The sequence below is a fragment of the Schistocerca piceifrons genome, chromosome 1 (assembly GCF_021461385.2).
Source record: "Schistocerca piceifrons isolate TAMUIC-IGC-003096 chromosome 1, iqSchPice1.1, whole genome shotgun sequence".
In the NCBI taxonomy this organism is placed as follows: Eukaryota; Metazoa; Arthropoda; class Insecta; order Orthoptera; family Acrididae; genus Schistocerca; species Schistocerca piceifrons.
In genome coordinates, this window is record NC_060138.1 from 494,711,234 (window position 1) to 494,729,978 (window position 18,745).

At 37.1% G+C, this 18,745-nt stretch overlaps 1 protein-coding gene across 2 annotated transcripts in view; it reads left to right on the forward strand.

Moving 5' to 3' along the window:
* The window catches only part of LOC124795790 (ATP-dependent helicase brm-like), a 212,138-nt gene extending 194,266 nt beyond the window's left edge, over positions 1–17,872 (forward strand). For both annotated transcript variants that reach the window (XM_047259881.1, XM_047259874.1), the window contains exons 25-26: positions 5,658–5,829; positions 17,113–17,872. In XM_047259881.1, coding sequence (XP_047115837.1) covers positions 5,658–5,829; positions 17,113–17,267 — 327 coding nt within the window. In that variant the 3' untranslated portion in view covers positions 17,268–17,872. The remainder of the gene's footprint in view (positions 1–5,657; positions 5,830–17,112) is intronic.
* The last annotated feature ends 873 nt before the right edge of the window (positions 17,873–18,745 follow it).

An 18,745-nucleotide genomic window follows, 5' to 3' on the forward strand; every position in this document is an offset into this window, starting at 1 on the left:
GTTTGTATCTGACATTGTCATGTGAGAGGGCTGGGTTGATACCAAAAGTATTTCTATCTGAGAACTCAGTGAACATTAAAGGGTGTGTTCTGCGATATGACATCATTGCAACAAACTTGATGGAAGGTAATCCACCTTGTAAATCACAAACTGCTGGACACCCCATCCGAACACAGGTCCTGATTGTGCCCACTCAGAACACTGTGGGAAAAACTGTAGTACCAGAGTGAGCAGAGAGATGCTCCATAGCAGATTCAGCATTGGCTGACCCTGGATGAAAGGCTTGAGGCAACAATGGCTCCAGTGAGCCACAGAAAGATGAGAAACTCGCTAAGGAACTACTGAAAACAACCCAGACCAACAACAGCAAGTGAGAGAATGCACATTGGACAGTACATAAACGGACCACTCAAACTATTCCGTAGACCAATAACTTTCATCTACCAAGAAACATGAAAACTAAATGGAAAAAAGAATGCCTACCGAAAGTGAGACAACTACACAAATGAGCTTAGATACAGAACCCAAGAAAGGAAGAGTCCACATCCAGTACATAGGTGGATGAGGTGTACTATAGTAGGATGTGAATACAGACTGTCACAACAGAATAACATGAATTTGCTGCCCCATCAAGACAGATGACACAAGCAGAAATGCATATGATTGAAAAACACATGAACAGTTGAGAAAGAACGAACCCTGCTCCAACGAAATGCGAAGACAGATCAAGAAACACAGAAACACACATGTTGAAGACGTCTTGTCATCCCTGTCTGTCTGGCCAGTGCCACCCTCAGGAAGAGTGTCGGCCATGGCTGTATTGTCCAGGCAGAACACGACATGGCGTGGCAACGACAGTGTCAGTGTGGAAGAGGGTGGTGGATGGGTAACAGGTGAGACGAGGACCTGGCACTGCAGCCGGTAAACCATGAGCAGGGGGCTGGAGTGCACGAATCTTGAGCAGGCACTCTAACGCCACTCTACCACGAGGGTGTGAGCTCATAGGCTGTCAAGATGCAGGTCCAGGCACAGGAGTGACTGACATGTCCAAGCAGCTGATGATCCCAGCAAAGGTGTGAGATGGCACTTCTGATGGGTAGCAGCAGCAATCATTGTGGTCTTAAGCATAGACGTGAGTGAGGGCGGCTAGCAGTTGGTCTAGAGCCCAGAGCAGAACTGGCTGTTGAGAGGCTGAGCAGTGACCTAAGTACTCATCAGCAGAGGAATACAGGCTCAGTGTACAGGACTGCATGGACACAAATAGAAAGTTTTCAATAGTTGTTTGTGTGCTTCTCAACTACTCAATGCCTCTACTACACTCAGTGAGTTATGACATTCACTGCTAAAAGATATGATTATAGTTGATGAAATGAAAATCTTATCCTTTGTATCTACCTACTGGAATTTGGTCATCAAAGAAGCCACTGTGCTAGAACTATAACAACAACTTCAACCAAAATAGTCCCTGCTCCCTTAATGGTGCATAAAAATGGGTGCTATGTTGAAAGGCTACTAATGTTCCTTCCACATGCCGTCAGAGACTGTCTTGATTTTGCCGATGTAGTAATGAGAGCTAACTCCTGACAGTGACAACAAAAAAGGAAGTTGTTGACAACTTGAGTAAACATGCAAGTCAGATGCCACAAGAAAACCAAGAAACATTTACCCATTTATTAGTACAAGTCTAGAAAAATTTTAGTTTGGTATGAAACCTTCTGTGGCCGTCACCACCACTTCAGTGTTTACGCTCACATCTACAGACAGTGATTACACACTGCTAGGAGAGGGGAGTGTGACAGTCTCAAGGACAATGTAGCCTAGTCTGGCTTCATGTGTGTGTCAGTTTTGTGTGTGTGTGTGTGTTGTCTATTTTTGACAAAGGCCTTGTTGGCCAGAAGCTTATTGCATTACAGTCTTTTTGTTGTGCCTATCTGCAACTCAGCATCTCTGCTATATGGTGAGCAGCAACTATCCTTTTCATAATATTGTTATATTCCATCCTGGATTTTCCATTGTTGGACAACCTCACTTATTGACGTGTGAGGGGCACACACAGTTCATCATTGTAGAAGTATATGATAAAAATTCAGATCAGTCTCATCAGTAAGCACTGTACCCCCGTCTGTAGGAACTCGTATGTATCCTCACTTGCAGATGATAATAAAGGTGTCCTGATGGCATCCTGCAATAGATTTTCCCAAGCGTGTTGTGCCTTTTCTTGCAATTTTGTGATGGCTCTTACAGGCCATGTGGAACGAGTAAGTTCCCACTTTGTCATGTTCCATGCGTGTTCAGTTTGGCGGGAGATCTGGTGATGTTGATGACCAGGGAAGTTGTAGTACTCCAAGAAGAGCGTGTAGCATCACAGCAGCCATATGTGGATGTGCTTTGTCCTGCTGAAAAAGCCCATCACTTCCCTCTCGAAGAAATGGCGGTAGCCTGAGGATAACTGCCTGGCCAATGTAGCAGTCTCTGGTTGCTTTACCCTGCAGAAACACCATAACCGACTGCATGTTGTAACTGATGCCCCCACCCCTTACACAAAAACACACACACACAAACCAAAGTCTGGGGTGGGACCTGTATGTTGTGGGTAAATGCATTCTGGAATAGGCAGCTCATGAGGATTATCCATACACATGTATATCCTGCCCTCATCAGTGAAGACAGCAGAGTGCCATTCCGCTCACCAGTCAGCTCTTTCACAACACTGGAGTACCCATGCTTGACAGGGTCATGGTGTCAGTGATAGCCAGGTCAGAGACACGTGATCTCAGTCCTGCTGTAAGCAGGCATACAAAATTCTTGGAAATATGTTGCATATGTGAAGCGAAGAGCACTGGTAGGCCACACACATTTGATGAAAATTTTGAGCATATTTGGGATGCATTCACATGGAGCCCTTGGAAGTCCACAATATGAGCTGGCCAGGAGTTTCAACTTTCTCAAACAATAGTGTGGTGTGTTCTGAAATGACGCTTGCATATGAAGCCTTATAAGTTACAGTTGCTGCAGCAGTTCTCCCGGTGACCTTAACACAAAGTACAACTTCTGCATTTCAGTTCTCCAGAATATGGCAGAGGACACTTTTTCTGACTGACTCACCATTTGGGCAAATCAACATATCCACTGTTAGATAAAGTAAACTGCCATAATGTAAGAATTTTATTTGGGGGGGGGGGGGGGGGAGGGGGGGTCACAAAATCCAGCATTGTGGTCAAACGTGAAAGAGCCTCACTGAAACTGAATGTGTTTAATGCATTTATGTTCACAAAGTGTATGGAATTTTTTTTTTTTAATGGAGGAAACTGTGAGAGAAATGTCATACCTGGACATGTTGCAAAATTGGTTCTTTACTCAGCACCATGAAGATTCCAATGATTTCATTTTCATGCATGAATGTCTCACTTTCTCCTTGAGGTGTTACAGGGACCTGTTGTTTCTCATGTAAAATGAAATGGAGTGCCAGGGTTGCCACAAGTTTCTCTAAGTGAAATTCCCTGATTTCCAGACAAGTTTTAGCAGTTTTCCCTGACAAATTTTGAGATATCAAGAGTAAGACGATCTGTCTTTGCAGCTACAGTACAAGAAACAAAAGTGCAATTGAGGAAATATCTAAAAAAAAACTTGCATGCAGATGGCGTTTCCTGGCGTGAGCAAAAATCTTAAGTACTAACATCAATATCTTTTGTAATGAACTGTTTTTATACAGAGAAAGCAAGCCAAATGATATATGTGTTTCATGAAGGCGACTGATGTTATTTTATTTCAATAAAATGAAACACATTTGGTGATAAAAATGCGCATTTCCTTGGAGTTGCAAGACAGATTTAAAATACCTGCGTTGATATCAGATATAACCTCAGAAAAAAGTAGGCCTCTTGAAAGAAGTGTATAAGGAGGGGAAGAATTGTGTAAACCAACACTGTAGGTAAGCGCCAATAAAATATTGGTTCTAGTATGTTCATTATTGTCGGTTATTGCCACTGTGTTATATCTATTATTTTACAGGTATTGTGTGATTTTTCTTTTGAGAAATATGCGAGTACATAGTGTACAAACCGCCAGCAACTGACACAATTTTCTTCTTCTTATCGTCTATACTTTCTAACATATAAACTACATTTGAAGTGCCAAATTTGCTAGAACAAATAAAATGTTTATAAAGCACCACACTGCACAAAGTACTTGCAGTGAGACAGTCACAGTTCCTAAAATTTATTACCCATGTTCTCTGCCTGCTGAGGAGCACTGCAGACCTGGGTCCATGGATAAAACATGAAAATTTGTTGCATTACGTCACACATAAACAGACCCGGCCTGCAGGCAGATCGGTGAGACTAGATCCAAAGGCAGAGCCTGCATATTAGTGGGATCCGAATGGCTTCAAATCGGCAGGCCCAATCCATTACAGATACCCACAGAGACAGCCTCCAGTTTTTGCCCATCATGGAAATCCACTCGTGTTGCCAGCTATTAATGAGCCACAGACAGCATGTTAATGAATTGAGACATCAGTGATCAATCCATGCAACAGATAACTTGTTCAAATACTCTGAGGGTCAATTTATAACGAGGATCGGTAGCAGCTCGCCATAAAGATGCAGACAGGCACATAGAAAAGACAATCACACTCTTACAATTACATTTTCAGCCTCAGATTTTGTCAGAAAATGAGAGCACAAATACATTCACACAGTCACTCGGACACAACTCATGCGCACATGACCGCTGTCTCCAGCTGCTGCATCTTCGGTCTCTGAAAATCAGATCCAAATAAACCACTCTCATGCCTCCCTGCCTCTCCTCAGCAGCTGCTAGGCTAGTGGCAAGAAGTGGTGGCAGCCGTGACTGCAAGATTAGGGGAGTGATTGGAATGAAAGAAGCAATAGGAATGAGGGACTAGAGAAGCAGTGCACGTACTCAGCTGCACCGAGCCAGCAAGGATGCATAACACCTCAATAAACTAACCATTTCATCTACTGAGACAGAAATGAGATTTTTCCAGTGTTTTTTCAAATTTCCATTATTTCCAGAGCCTGTGGGAACCCTGACTTCTGTTTCAGTGTTTCTTGATCAACACATAGTGCTAATGTTGGATGTGTGGTATAGTGTCCATGGAATGTAGAACTTTGAACCTTCCTCTGTGCAGTGAAATGTAAAATGTTGTTCTGTCTTTCATAGTTTATCTTTAATAACCAGTTGAAATCTGTTCTTTATTTTTCAATTTCACCATATGTCTAGGATTTGGTGGGATATTTGTTGCATCTTGCATAAAAAAATGAGTGTCTGTTCTCTATCTTCAACCAATAAAATCAAATCTATTAGAGGCAAAGTTCCCTGAAAACACCATTTGCACAAAACATAGTTGGTAAATGTAGTAAGTAATACTGACCTTGTTCATTTGAAAGATAAGTTCAATAATATAGACATGGGGAAAATTGATGTATCATTTATTGACCAGCACCATTAATAGCTGCAGTTCCTTTTTTGCTCATTCTAATTTCCTGTCCAGTATTGTGGAAGAGGTGACTTTAAAATTCACAGGACTGGTACTTTCGTGGTAAATATGCTCAAAGTGTTGTTGTCTTTGTATATGTTTTATACAGATATTTATCTTGATGATTAACTCTACTATGTCCCCATTTTTAACATAGTACAGTACTGTCGATGACCTGGAGAGAGACTTCAATTTGATGTGCCGCAATGCACGAAAATACAATGAAGAATCGTCTTTGTTGCATGAAGACTCTATTGTACTGGAAAGTGTGTTCTCAACAGCGAGGCAGCAGGTGGAGTTAGAAGTACCATCCTGTGATTCTGATGCAGGTAAGTGCTTTTGATGTTCAAGCTCACTTATTAAGTTGACTTCTTAAGAATTTACTTTGAGGACCTACTGATAAAATCCAGTGAGCATCTTTACGCTGCTCTTTCAAATATTGTTGCAACCAAATTAAAAACTGACAGTTGCCTCATACTCAATTTAAAATTTAAGCCACATTGCCAGTCTCTCTCCCTCCCTCTCTCTCTCTCTCTCTCTCTCTCTCTCTCTCTCTCTGTGTGTGTGTGTGTGTGTGTGTGTGTGTGTGTGTGTGTGTGTTGACACTGACAGATAACATCCATATTGTTCAATGTTAGAGTGTGATATTATATAAAATAAGTATGTTGCAAACTACACTGTTGTCCAAAATTAAAGCAACAAACCACTACTTTACCGTTCTGTGTTTAATTCACGATACAATCATACAAACTGTCAGCATATGTCCATGCAATTGTGTTCTGCACAGAAGGTAGCATTCCAGTCGACGGGCAACCATGCCAACGATGACGTCAGGGCACCAATCAAATGAGGTAGTGTTTGCCGGGTAGTCCTTATCCGCAACTGCTGTGTACACAGTTACAAATGGTGCAGTAAGGCACAGAGAAGCAGCCTACCAGACACTCTGCAGTGGAGGACCATAGGAAGAATGTGAGCAGGAGAATTGCAAACTGATGTGGCCCAGTGGCTTAATGTGAATCATTCTGTTGTTTCTCAGATGCGGTGACAGTTTATAGTGACCGAAACTGTATCCCAAAGACCAGGACAGGACCGACCATTTGACATCAGAAAGAAAGGACTTTTATTTAGTTGTGAGGGCACGACAGTACCGCTTTAGTAGTGTGTCGGCAACTGGCATCTGACCCCACAGCATCCACTGAGCATGTCGTAATGAGGCAAACAGTGTGCAGAAGGCTTAAAAACATTGGCCTTTATTGTTTACATGTTTACCTCTAACACATCTTCACAGAAGGGAACATCTAGAGTGGAGTCGTTGACATGCCACCTGGACGGTCGAAAAGTGAGCCAATGTTCTTTTTGCGGATGAGTCCCGATTTGGTCCGGCGAATGATTCTCAATGGATTCACATCTGGAGGGAACATGGAACTCGATCTCAGGACCCAAAGAGTGTGGAAAGAGACCAACATCAAGGAGGACCCTAATGATGTGGGCAGCGATTATGTTAACCACGAACACATCACGAAATTGTACAGATGAACTGGCAAGGTTTAACTGCTATCAGGTATTGAGACAAGATTTTGGGACCTATGTGCAGTTGTTGCCAGGTGCTGTGGGCCCAGACTTCGTATTGATGGACGATAATGCTCAGCCTTATAGAGTATGTGTGGTTGATGTTTTATTGGAAACAGAAGATATTGCATGCATGGCATGGCTTTCTCGCTCTCCCGATTTGAATCCAATAGAGTATGTCTGGGATACACTAGGGAGAATGATGGAATTACATTAAGAAGAGGGCGATTACTTATCCTAACCCTCATGTTTACTTCAACAGGCAGTCCATGTGTGGGGTGAATTTAATTCCACCCTGTCCTCACCTCTCTGGGGAGCATTCTTGTACATAGTTGAGCTAATAACCCCTAGTCCCTACATCTTTTTATGACAGCTAAAATATGGCATGCCGGCTGAGACACATTTGAAATACGGCTTCCCGGCTAAGACACAAGTTGAAAATATGATCACTATTTTTTATTTACTTAAATTTGCCATATTTCGTGACAGTACCTTTTCAGTTAGACGTTTGCAAGGCGATATTAGTCTTGGCTTCAGTTGTCTAAGTATGATTCCACAATGCATCGTTGTCGGCTTCAGAAAAGACGTGGTTCAACATGTTTCTCTCATTTTGGTGTTTCAAATACTGTTTCTTCAAATGTAGTTTCTTCTTTTTAGTTAATACAAAAATAATAGTAACATAATTCAAAATTATTTATGACGGCGACCTTCACATTGTTCTTCCGTCAACACACACCAAGAGTTAGCTGCCGACTGACTATAGTCAAAGACTACTCCAACGTCAAAGATATTTTACACAATTCACAAGTTTCCACTTGTTATCAGTCTCTTTGCTATTCTTCAATACATTTTCTAATAGTAATCAATATGCTTTTACTCTCAAAAACAGAAGTAAATTAACATATAATAAGACAAATTATAATAAATTCTGACAAAAATATAAGAAAACATTTACAATTCGGCATCGACAAATACGGTAAAAAAATAACATCTCCCAGATCCATTACAACTGCTGCCCAGGGCTTTTGTTGTTATGGACATATACAACAAAATCCCGACCACACTCGGTGATGGATCTGTATTACACAATTAGTACACTAATGATGCAGTCTGATAACCTCTTCCAAATTTGGACTCTTTGAATCTGTGGACTTGTTATGGCTGTTGTTGCAATGATACTTCCCCATCAATCTCATACACAAAAAAATTCAAGTAAAGAAATTATTTGACATGACAAATATACATGGTATAAAACATACATGAGAAATATTCTAACATACAGTATACAGATTGAAAATAATAGAAAGGTAAAACTCATTTCCTAGAATAAGATTTAATTTTTTTTTAAATATTAATGTTAATTTCATTATGCTTACATATTGTACAGTAAAAATAATACTGGACATATATAGTGTAATGTGTTTTTCTCTATATTTGCCTTATATATATATATTTGCTTATGATTTTCTTTTTAAATTTTTTTTTACTCATTTTTTTTATGTTGTATTTTTTTCTTATGATTTTCTTCTTTTAGTACAGCTAAAGATACATCAGTATTATCTAAATTTTTTGCAATTATTTATGTACACTTTCCTCTCTACTACAATATTACTACAAGTCACATTCTTGTGAAGAGTACTTTTGCTCCACACAACATCAGTATAAACAACAATAAACTGCTCATATATCATGAGGCTTTATCTAAAATTGGTTTTGAAACTTATACCTTTGCATGCATGTCCTCACATGCATGCCTTCACCCACAGGGAAGACTTAGCTTCCAAAAATTAGAAAAATTCAGAAATGCTCACTATGGAGACTTTTTTTTGTAAAAAAGTAAAAATAAATCTTTCTCTCATTCTTTGTTACAACAGTGTTTTTTCATCAGTTTCAATTAACATGTGACTTCAAATTATTAATTTATACATGCAAATATACATACTTGGTTGTACAGGTAGTTTTGTTCTAACAAGCGTATTCCAGTGGAGGACTTTTGTTTTAGATGATAATAGGTTATTTAAATTTTGAAATTATGATTTGTTTATATAGTTTTACTCCACCATCTTTTTTTCGAAATTACTACTAGAGGATTATTATATGCACTGATGCTCCTTTCTATTATATTACATCCTTCCATCTTTTTCAGCTCTTCCTCAACAGCAGGTCTTTTTGATATTGCAATATTGTATGGTTTTATGATAAATGGTTCATGAGGTTTTACCTGAAGCTCACACTGATAACCCTTTACCCTTCCAGGTATGTCACTGAAAACGTCACTATATTCCCACAGCAGATTTTCTAACTGTTGTTTTTGCTCCCCAGATAAATTTAGCGTTTCTGAAATTTTCAAATTTACTAAATTCCCAAATTCAACTCCATCAGTATGAAATCTATGAGTTTCAATATTCTCCAATCTATTTTCTTTTAGTAAATTGATACTGTCAAAATTTCCATTACTCTGATCACCAAGTGTGTTCACAAAATTTGTCTGAATGTATTCCCTTTCACTAGTTTCTATCAAAAGTTTTCTTCCAACCCAATCAAATGCTGTATTTACTTTTACTATCCAATTCATACCCAAAAGAAAATCCTCATTAAATTCCTGAATTACAAAACATCCATGTGTGAACAACTTGCCTTCAATTAAAAATGTCACTAAAGCCTGGCTTTTTACCAATTTACTGCTCTTCCCAGTAGCACCTTTTATCTTTACCCCAACAACTGGCATTTCAACATAATCTTTCCCCACTTTCAATTTTTTGCTTAACCTTTCAGATATTCCCGAGATCTCACTTCCTGTGTCAATTAAACATTTACCAATCCATGACCCAATTTGAACTTTTATATAAGGACTGCAAAATTGATCACTTTTCCCAGAACCTGTATCCTCATGTAATAAATCGCTTTCAATTTCCCCAAACCTATACTTATCAGAATCATATGGTATATCATTGCATGTATTATTTGTCACAGTTATAAAATTTGCACAAGACACAAAATTGTCATGAGTACTCTCTATTATCTCAAATAGCCAAGAATTTTCATCCAAATCACATTGTATACTTCTGAAGTACTTAGCCTTCAGCTTTTCAAAAATAAAATATCTCATCTTTTTCCACCACTCAGGACATACAGTTTCACATACATTAATAAGCATCTTTCTAAAGTTCTTGTCAAAAGAAATAGTTTCACTGTTCAGCCATATATTCATAAGAAATGTGTGTGTATCATTAGTATCTGTAAAAGTTTAACTTAGGTTAGAAGTTATACATGTGTCATCGTTATTTGTGTAGTCAGATTCTTTACCAACAACATCAAAATTCACACTTTCACATACATCCAGCTTGTGAGCTTTATTCATCCTGGTAACATCCCTGGGAATTTCTATAATATTCTCACTATTTAATCCATTTTCAACCATGTGTATACCCAACTCCCTATTTAAACTAATGAAATACCTTTCCTCAACATCATCATCAATACCATTACCATCATTATCAACTTTATCAACAACATCATTATCATTACACATATTCAGGTCATACACATTCAAATTATCCCCCAAAATATTATTTCCCCTTTCTAAAGTTACCAGATCCCTTTCACCAACATTTTCATTCTCACAGCATGCATTCTCTCTTTCATTCACACACATCTCTGAAATACTACAAATTACATCATCTGACAAAGTGTTGTTCTTTTCTGCCCAAGTGTAAAACTCTGTTAAATTAAATGAATCACAATTACTTTTATCTACTGTATGTTCTTGTGTACTGAAAATGTTATCTTTATCATCATTATTTTCCTCTTGAAATTTCTTCAATAAGTAACAACTAATGACCTCATGTGATAGCTTAGGTTTGGAACTGTCCTGTTTGGGTTTATGATAGTCACATCCATTGGTCCTTTCATCATGCTCACCTTCTGCCTCAACCTTGCGGACCTTCAAGGGGGCGTCTACTCGTTTTTTATTTCTGGTTCCTGTTTGAACTGCTGATTGTGGTTCTGCCAATGTCTCTGATCAACATTTCTGATCCTATTCCTATGCCAAACTTTACCTGATTGTTGGTAGTTTCTATTGTACTGACCTCTATCAAAATTTCTGTGATTTTGATCCCTAAAGTGTTCTCTATTTTGTTGATTATTAACGCGAAAATATTGTTCTTGTTTTGGATAAAAATTATTTTCCTTCTTTTCAAAATTGTTATATCCCCCTGAATTTTGACTGACACCATGATAATTGTTTTGTTCCGTTTTTTGAAAGTTATCATTTCCCCAATTTTGACCATTACCTTTCTGAGTAAACCCACTGTGTGTTCTTGTTGTTACCCTATCCAACTTTTCAATATAATTGAGAAACTGGTCTACATTACTATCAGGACAATGAACTAAACTCAACTGCATTGCTGATGGCAATCTTCTCTTTAAGGTATCAATTTTGATCAAGTTATCCAAAGGTTTTGTTAAATGAATAAGTTTTTGAAGTTCACTTTTGCAAAATTGTTTCATGCTCGCATCTGATTCTCTATAGTTTCGCCCATTCAAAAATTCACTTTTGATTCTGGTTTGTTTAAGATCATCCCAAAATTTTTCCAGAAATTTTGATTCAAATTCTGAAAAGGTCATCCCCAAAGTTACAATCTGGTTTGCCCAAGTCAAAGCTTCCCCTTCCAAGAATTTTTTCACAAATTTAATTTTTATTTCACCTGGTGAGTGAGGTAAAAAACAATCCTTACAATACTGCATAAAATCAACGGGATGTAAGGGTCCATCTACCGAAAAGTGCTTCACTGGAATATTAGATACAAGATTACATGTGTTGACATTGTAATTTTTGCTTTGAAATTCAATGTTAAAACTTTCAATTTTTTTGCTAAGTTCTTTGACAGATTTTTTTGTTTTCTAAATCATTGCATTCTACTTTTTCTTCTAGAGTAACCAAACGATTGTCAGTTTTTTGTTCTACATTTTTTACTAAAACTTTTGTATTCTCATCCAAATTTTTAATTTCCCCTTTTATCTCATTAAAATCAATTAAATTTCTTTCCCTATCTACCAGTAACTCATTTTTTACAGTATTAATTTCACCGCTCAATTTAACATCAATTTCATTTACTTTTGCTTCCACAGATTCAATTTTTTCCTCAACACCGCCAACTCTGTTCGAAAGCTCACCCACTTGGGTATTGACTGCTTGGACTTGCAACAAAATGTTATCCATTTTTTCATCCCAGTAAGTCTTATTGTCGTCAACTGATTGTTTAATTTCTTTCGTGAAATTTACAAGAAAACTTTTTCATCCCAGTAAGTCTTATTGTCGTCAACTGATTGTTTAATTTCTTTCGTGAAATTTACAAGAAAACTTTTTAAATCAAATTGATCGGTTCTTTCTGTTTCATTTGACCTGTCCTGATGTTCGAAGTCTATTAAATTACTACTTTCTACTTTAGGCACAATACTCTCGAAAATCTCATAAGTCATTGTGAAGAACAAAAATTTATACACAACAATACAAAACAAGATAAAAATATTGTTTTAACAAAATAAGAGGGTTTCGTGACTTATCTGGAACACTCTTCTACTGTTGCAAAACCACGTTTTCCATCCATGTGATTGTTAACCAAAATTCTTGAAGTATTTTCTTCTGTCGAAAATTATATTTTTTGCCGAAACATTTCTTCCCCAAAACTTTTACTTCCCGATGAACACAAACACTGTAACACACATTCTGAAGAAACTGGTATTAACACACAAAAATTTTCTTTCTCGTAGCACTGTTGAAGATCTCGTGAACACAATCTCCCGGCTACAGTCCCCAGTTGAAATATGGCATGCCGGCTGAGACACAGTTGAAATATGGCTTCCCGGCTAAGACACAAGTTGAAAATATGATCACTATTTTTTATTTACTTAAATTTGCCATATTTCGTGACAGTACCTTTTCAGTTAGACGTTTGCAAGGCGATATTAGTCTTGGCTTCAGTTGTCTAAGTATGATTCCACAATGCATCGTTGTCGGCTGCAGAAAAGACGTGGTTCAACGTGTTTCTCTCATTTTGGTGTTTCAAATACTGTTTCTTCAAATGTAGTTTCTTCTTTTTAGTTAATACAAAAATAATAGTAACATAATTCAAAATTATTTATGACGGCGACCTTCACATTGTTCTTCCGTCAACACACACCAAGAGTTAGCTGCCGACTGACTATAGTCAAAGACTACTCCAACGTCAAAGATATTTTACACAATTCACAAGTTTCCACTTGTTATCAGTCTCTTTGCTATTCTTCAATACATTTTCTAATAGTAATCAATATGCTTTTACTCTCAAAAACAGAAGTAAATTAACATATAATAAGACAAATTATAATAAATTCTGACAAAAATATAAGAAAACATTTACAATTCGGCATCGACAAATACGGTAAAAAAATAACATCTCCCAGATCCATTACACAGCGCTTTAAAAAGATAAAACTATATTAAACTTAATTAAAACATATTTGCTACTGGAACCCAGGAAGTACCCAATCTTGTACTGTTGTTGGGTAAAAAAATTGGAAATTTGTGGTAAGGTCTTATGAGACCAAACTGCTGAGGTCATCGGTCCCTAAACCTACACACTACTTAATCTAACTTCAGCTAACTTACGCTATGGACAACACACATGCCCATGCCTGAGGGAAGACTCGAAACTGCAACGGGGGGAGCCGCACTGTTGGTTAAAAGCTAAATGGAAAATTGTCACGTGAGTTTACTAAATGCAGACCCTGACAGCTCCTGCCAGATGATAATATGCTGATCTTTCCAATAAAATGACAGAAAATATGGTTGTAGAACAAAAGTATATGTTGGTGGTAAATTATGGACATGTTGGATGTTGGGTATGTTCATTGTATATAGTGATGTGGGCACTGAGTAGATCTCAAATAATATGGTGCATAACTAACGGAGAAGGAAAACAGTATTTCCTTTTTGATAAGAGCGTGGAGTATGTGTAACTAATTACCTTCTAACCATCAAAGAAGTTCTGATAGTCTTAGACAAGAACCTTTCCTCTGAAATAGGATATTTTTCGCTATTATTTTTGAACTGGGATGGGTTGTTAATAATAAATTTCATAAGTGATTGTATGTTTTCAGCACATGAATTGTTGTTTCGTCCAATCATTTATTTATGCAATACCTTTCTGATTTCATACTCCAAAGTAGGTACTAATATTTTTGAAATACATAATATTGGTTGTTTAGTGTAAGAAAAAGGGGAGGGGGGGACATAATACTAAAAACAATAACTTGTACAATATCCACACTGAGACAGCAACATACAATTTCACTATCCACATAATAGAGTCTTTAAATAGTAAAATGTCACCAGTAGGAATATTCTGTGACTTATCCAAGGCATTTGAATGTTTGAACCATGACATTGTGTTAGAGAAATAACAATTGTATGGTATAAATGGAACAGCATACGAGTGGTTTAAGTCATATCTACAGAACAGGAAGCAAAAAGTCTCTTTACATGCTTCAAGTGATTCAAAGGAGTTTGCCACTTCATCTAACTGGGGTGAAATTACATTAGGTGTTCCACAAGGTTCGATCATGGGTCCCCTCCTGTTCTTGATATATGCGAATGACCTCCCTTCATATGTGAAACAAGATGCTGAACTGACACTGTTTGCTGATGATACAAGCATAATTATTAATCCAGTAAAAGAAAGTCCAATAGAAATTGATACAAATAAGGTCTTTGCAAAAGTTATTAATTGGTTTTCTGCGAATGGGCTTGCTCTGAACTTTGAAAAAACACAGTACATCCACACAGTACATCCAATTTTCTGCTTTAAAAAGTATAATTCCTTCAATAAACATAACACATCAAAAGAAGTCAGTAGCCAGGGTAGAGCATACTAAGTTTTTGGGTGTACATATAGATGAGAAGCTTAATTGGAAAAGTCATATTTTGGATCTCCTAAAGCGACTTGGTTCAGCAACTTTTGCAATCAGAATAATTGCCAATTTTGAGGATGTAGAAATTAGTAAGCTAACATACTTTGCATACTTCCACTCTCTGATGTCATACGGAATAATATTCTGGGGCAACTCAACACTTAGGCAAAAGGAATTCACTGCTCAAAAGAAAGTAGTTGGAATAATGTGTGGGGTTCATAGTCGCACATCTTGTAGGCATCTGTTTAAAATGTTAGGAATCCTTACAACTGCTTCACAGTACATTTACTCAGTAATGAAATTTTTTCTCAACAACATGGACCAGTTTAAAATCAACAGCGACATTCATGACTACTATACCAGAAAAAAGAAAGACCTACACTATTCTTTACTTAACCTATCTGTGGCACAGAATGGGGTAAAATATGCTGCAATAAAACTTTTTGATAAATTACCGGATGAAGTAAAATGTCTGACAGACAGCAGTAATAGTTTCAAAAACAAATTGAAATCATACCTCCTAGACAACTCCTTCTATACCATAGATGAATTCTTGAATATGAGTAAATAAATCTGGAGATATAATATATGCATTTTGTGCTATTTAAGGGAATGGGATAGATATAGAAATATTTAGGTATAACACTATAATGTAAACAAAAAAACTTGTTTCCTGTACACATTTCTTGTGCATTTAACACGTTCCACATCATAGTGGTTTTTCCATGCTATTGATCTATGGAACACGTAACTAACTAACTTAATGCATTTCCCACCAAATACCTTATTACATGAGTATAAGATGACCCTGATTATAAGATGACTCCCCTTTTTTCTTAAGACAGTTTTTGAGAAAAGTTTATTTGTAACATATTCTGGCTAATTAAAATTAGAAACTGTTTTATTGACATAAAATATGTGTCTAAAAAGTTAATATTATACTTCTTCTAAATGTATGTCAGTTATTGATTGTCTACATCATGATAACACAAGTCAAAATAAAATAAATGAAAAGAAATCATTTGCATTAATTTGTGGACTCCCGAATGAGATTTTCACTCTGCAGTGGAGTGTGCGCTGATATGAAACTTCCTGACAAATAAAACTGCCTTTGCCTTTCACAGGCAAGTGCTCTACCTTCTGAGCTACCCAAGCACGACTCACAACCCGCCTGCATAGCTTCAATTATGCCAGTACCTCATCTCCTACTTTCCAAACTTCACAGAAGCTCTCCTGCAAACCTTGCAGAACTTGCACTCCTGGAAGAAAGGATATTGTAGAGACGTGGCTTAGCCACAGCCTCTGGAAATATCCCCCAGGCTGTGGCTAAGCCATGTCTCCGCAATATCTTGCTTTTTTTCCAAATATGTGGCGACTTCTGAGTTTCTGGTTACCGTGGGAACATATTGGATTTCGCTTGTATCCTGACAGATTTCACTTACATACACCGACATGAGAATGTTCAATGTCTCTTGTTTCCAAAAATATCATCTGCCCGCCCCTCTGTCATTGCTTGTATGGAGCCAGGAGCTGATACACCAATACAGGTTTGTAAGATGATAGAATTTACAGCTCTTTCCACCTGGGTTTCAAAAAAATTGTCAAATTTTCAGGAAAGCAATAAATTATTGTATTGGCTAGTTAATAATTCCTCATGTATCCCTTGCACTAGAGCCGCACAAGTCAAATGTCATGATTGTGCGAACAAAGTCAATAATGTATCAAGCCTGTTCAGATACGAGTATCATTTGACCAACCTGCCCTTCCAAATTCTTCAAAATAAATTTGCACATGACCTCAATAGCCAAAGCTTCATCTGTAAATGTATTTTTCAAATGATGAAGTTGGGAAAAAAATTGTCTTATAATTGGGTAAATACAGTAATCCTACGTTAACAGAGCCTTGAAGCTCATTGTTAAAGTAAACACTTTGGATGTAAATAATTATGGCACTGGCACTCTTCAAAGGGCTACATACAGTCCTATTTCCTTTTAGACACACTGTAGAACAATTAATTGCTGCAGTAGCCATTTTAAAATGAGCAGTTTCATATTGCTGCAAGAGCCTAATTCAATTCTTATACTTCTTTTCAGTGGCTACAGAAGAAGTAGAAACTACAGAAGCTGCCACAGAGGGAGTGAAAGTACATATCAGACTGAAAACTGGTCGCAAAAGTCATAAAAAATTAGCAAGGAGACTTCATCATGAAAGTGAAGAAGAAGCTGATGATGGTCCCCCTTTATCTTAACTTAACAATAGAGGATACTGACCAGTGAGATTTTTATAATTTCTGCCAGCACTGCATTCATTTAACTTGAAAACTATTATTAAACATGAATGTAACATATGTTATTATTGCTTGGTGTGTTGCCATCCTCAGTTTACATTGTCTATTTATAGATGTTTGTCATATGGAACTTTACATATCTTTCAGTAATTTCAATGCTTAATTTTGACATAAGCATGAAAAGAAAACCATCATTTGCCAATCTACTGTAGCAAATACTCACGTTATCTTTTTACATCACTGCAATTGATATTTGTTGCATTGTATCAAGTAGAACAAAAAAGTGTCAGAAATTGCAAATATCATTTACTTTCTTTGAAGACTCACTAAATCATGCTTCATACAATGTTGCTTTAGTGTTTGCCTCAAATATAATGTTAATTCTGTCATACTTCACAAATTTCACATGTTACCTGATATCTATAATATAGGCAGAGTTCTTTGGTAGAATAATTTGAAATATTGACATTCTAGACTGTGAGAACAGTCCCCTATGCTGTATGTTTCCTGGTGAAATATGTGCATCCTACCATATTAATTCAATAAATGTGATAAATTCTTGTTCATTTTTGTTTCAATGTATTGTAAAAAATATGCAGTTTTATGAATCGTGGAAAAAATTTGTACGGTGTCAAAAGAACTCATTTTCCAAGTTTAATATGGTCTATCACTTAGCCCACAAAAATTGTGTGTTTGTTGTTCGTGCATCCATTCTCTTCTGCTACCTAATGTAATTTGTGAAAGAGGAACTTCGTTTGTTGATAATTACTTTCAATTTTACTCAATAATAATATGAAATTTTATTTCATAAGGTGATACCAATGTCTTTCAAATTATATTACTTAAAACTCAGTAAACATTACCAGATGAGGAGCGTTGATGACTGTGCTTCTCACAAAAACGCATTCTGCAAACAACTGTGAATGCACAGTGGACTGTATGTCCCACTGTACCAGTTAGTAGGGCTTTTCTCCATTTCATTCATGCATGGAGCATAGCAAAAATGAGGGGACTGATGACCATAGATGTTAAGTCCCATAGTGCTCAGAGCCATAGCAAAAATGATTGTTTAAATGTCTCTGTGCATGCTGTAATTAATCTAATCTTATCCTCACGGTCCCTATGAAAGTGATATGTAGGTGGCTGTTGTATACTCCTACAGTCATCATCTAAAGCCAGTTCTTGAAACTTCATTAGTAGATTTTTGTAGGATAGTTTCCATCTGTCTTCAAGAGTATGCCAGTTCAGTTATTTCAACATATCAGTGACACCAAGCAAACCTGTGACCATTCGTGCTGCCCTTCTCTGTATACATTCAATATCCCCTGCTAGTACTATTTGGTACGAGCCCCACACACTTGGGCAATATTCTACAATGGCTCGCACAAATAACTTGTAAGCAGTCTCCTTTGTAACTGCTTACATTTCCCTGTATTCTA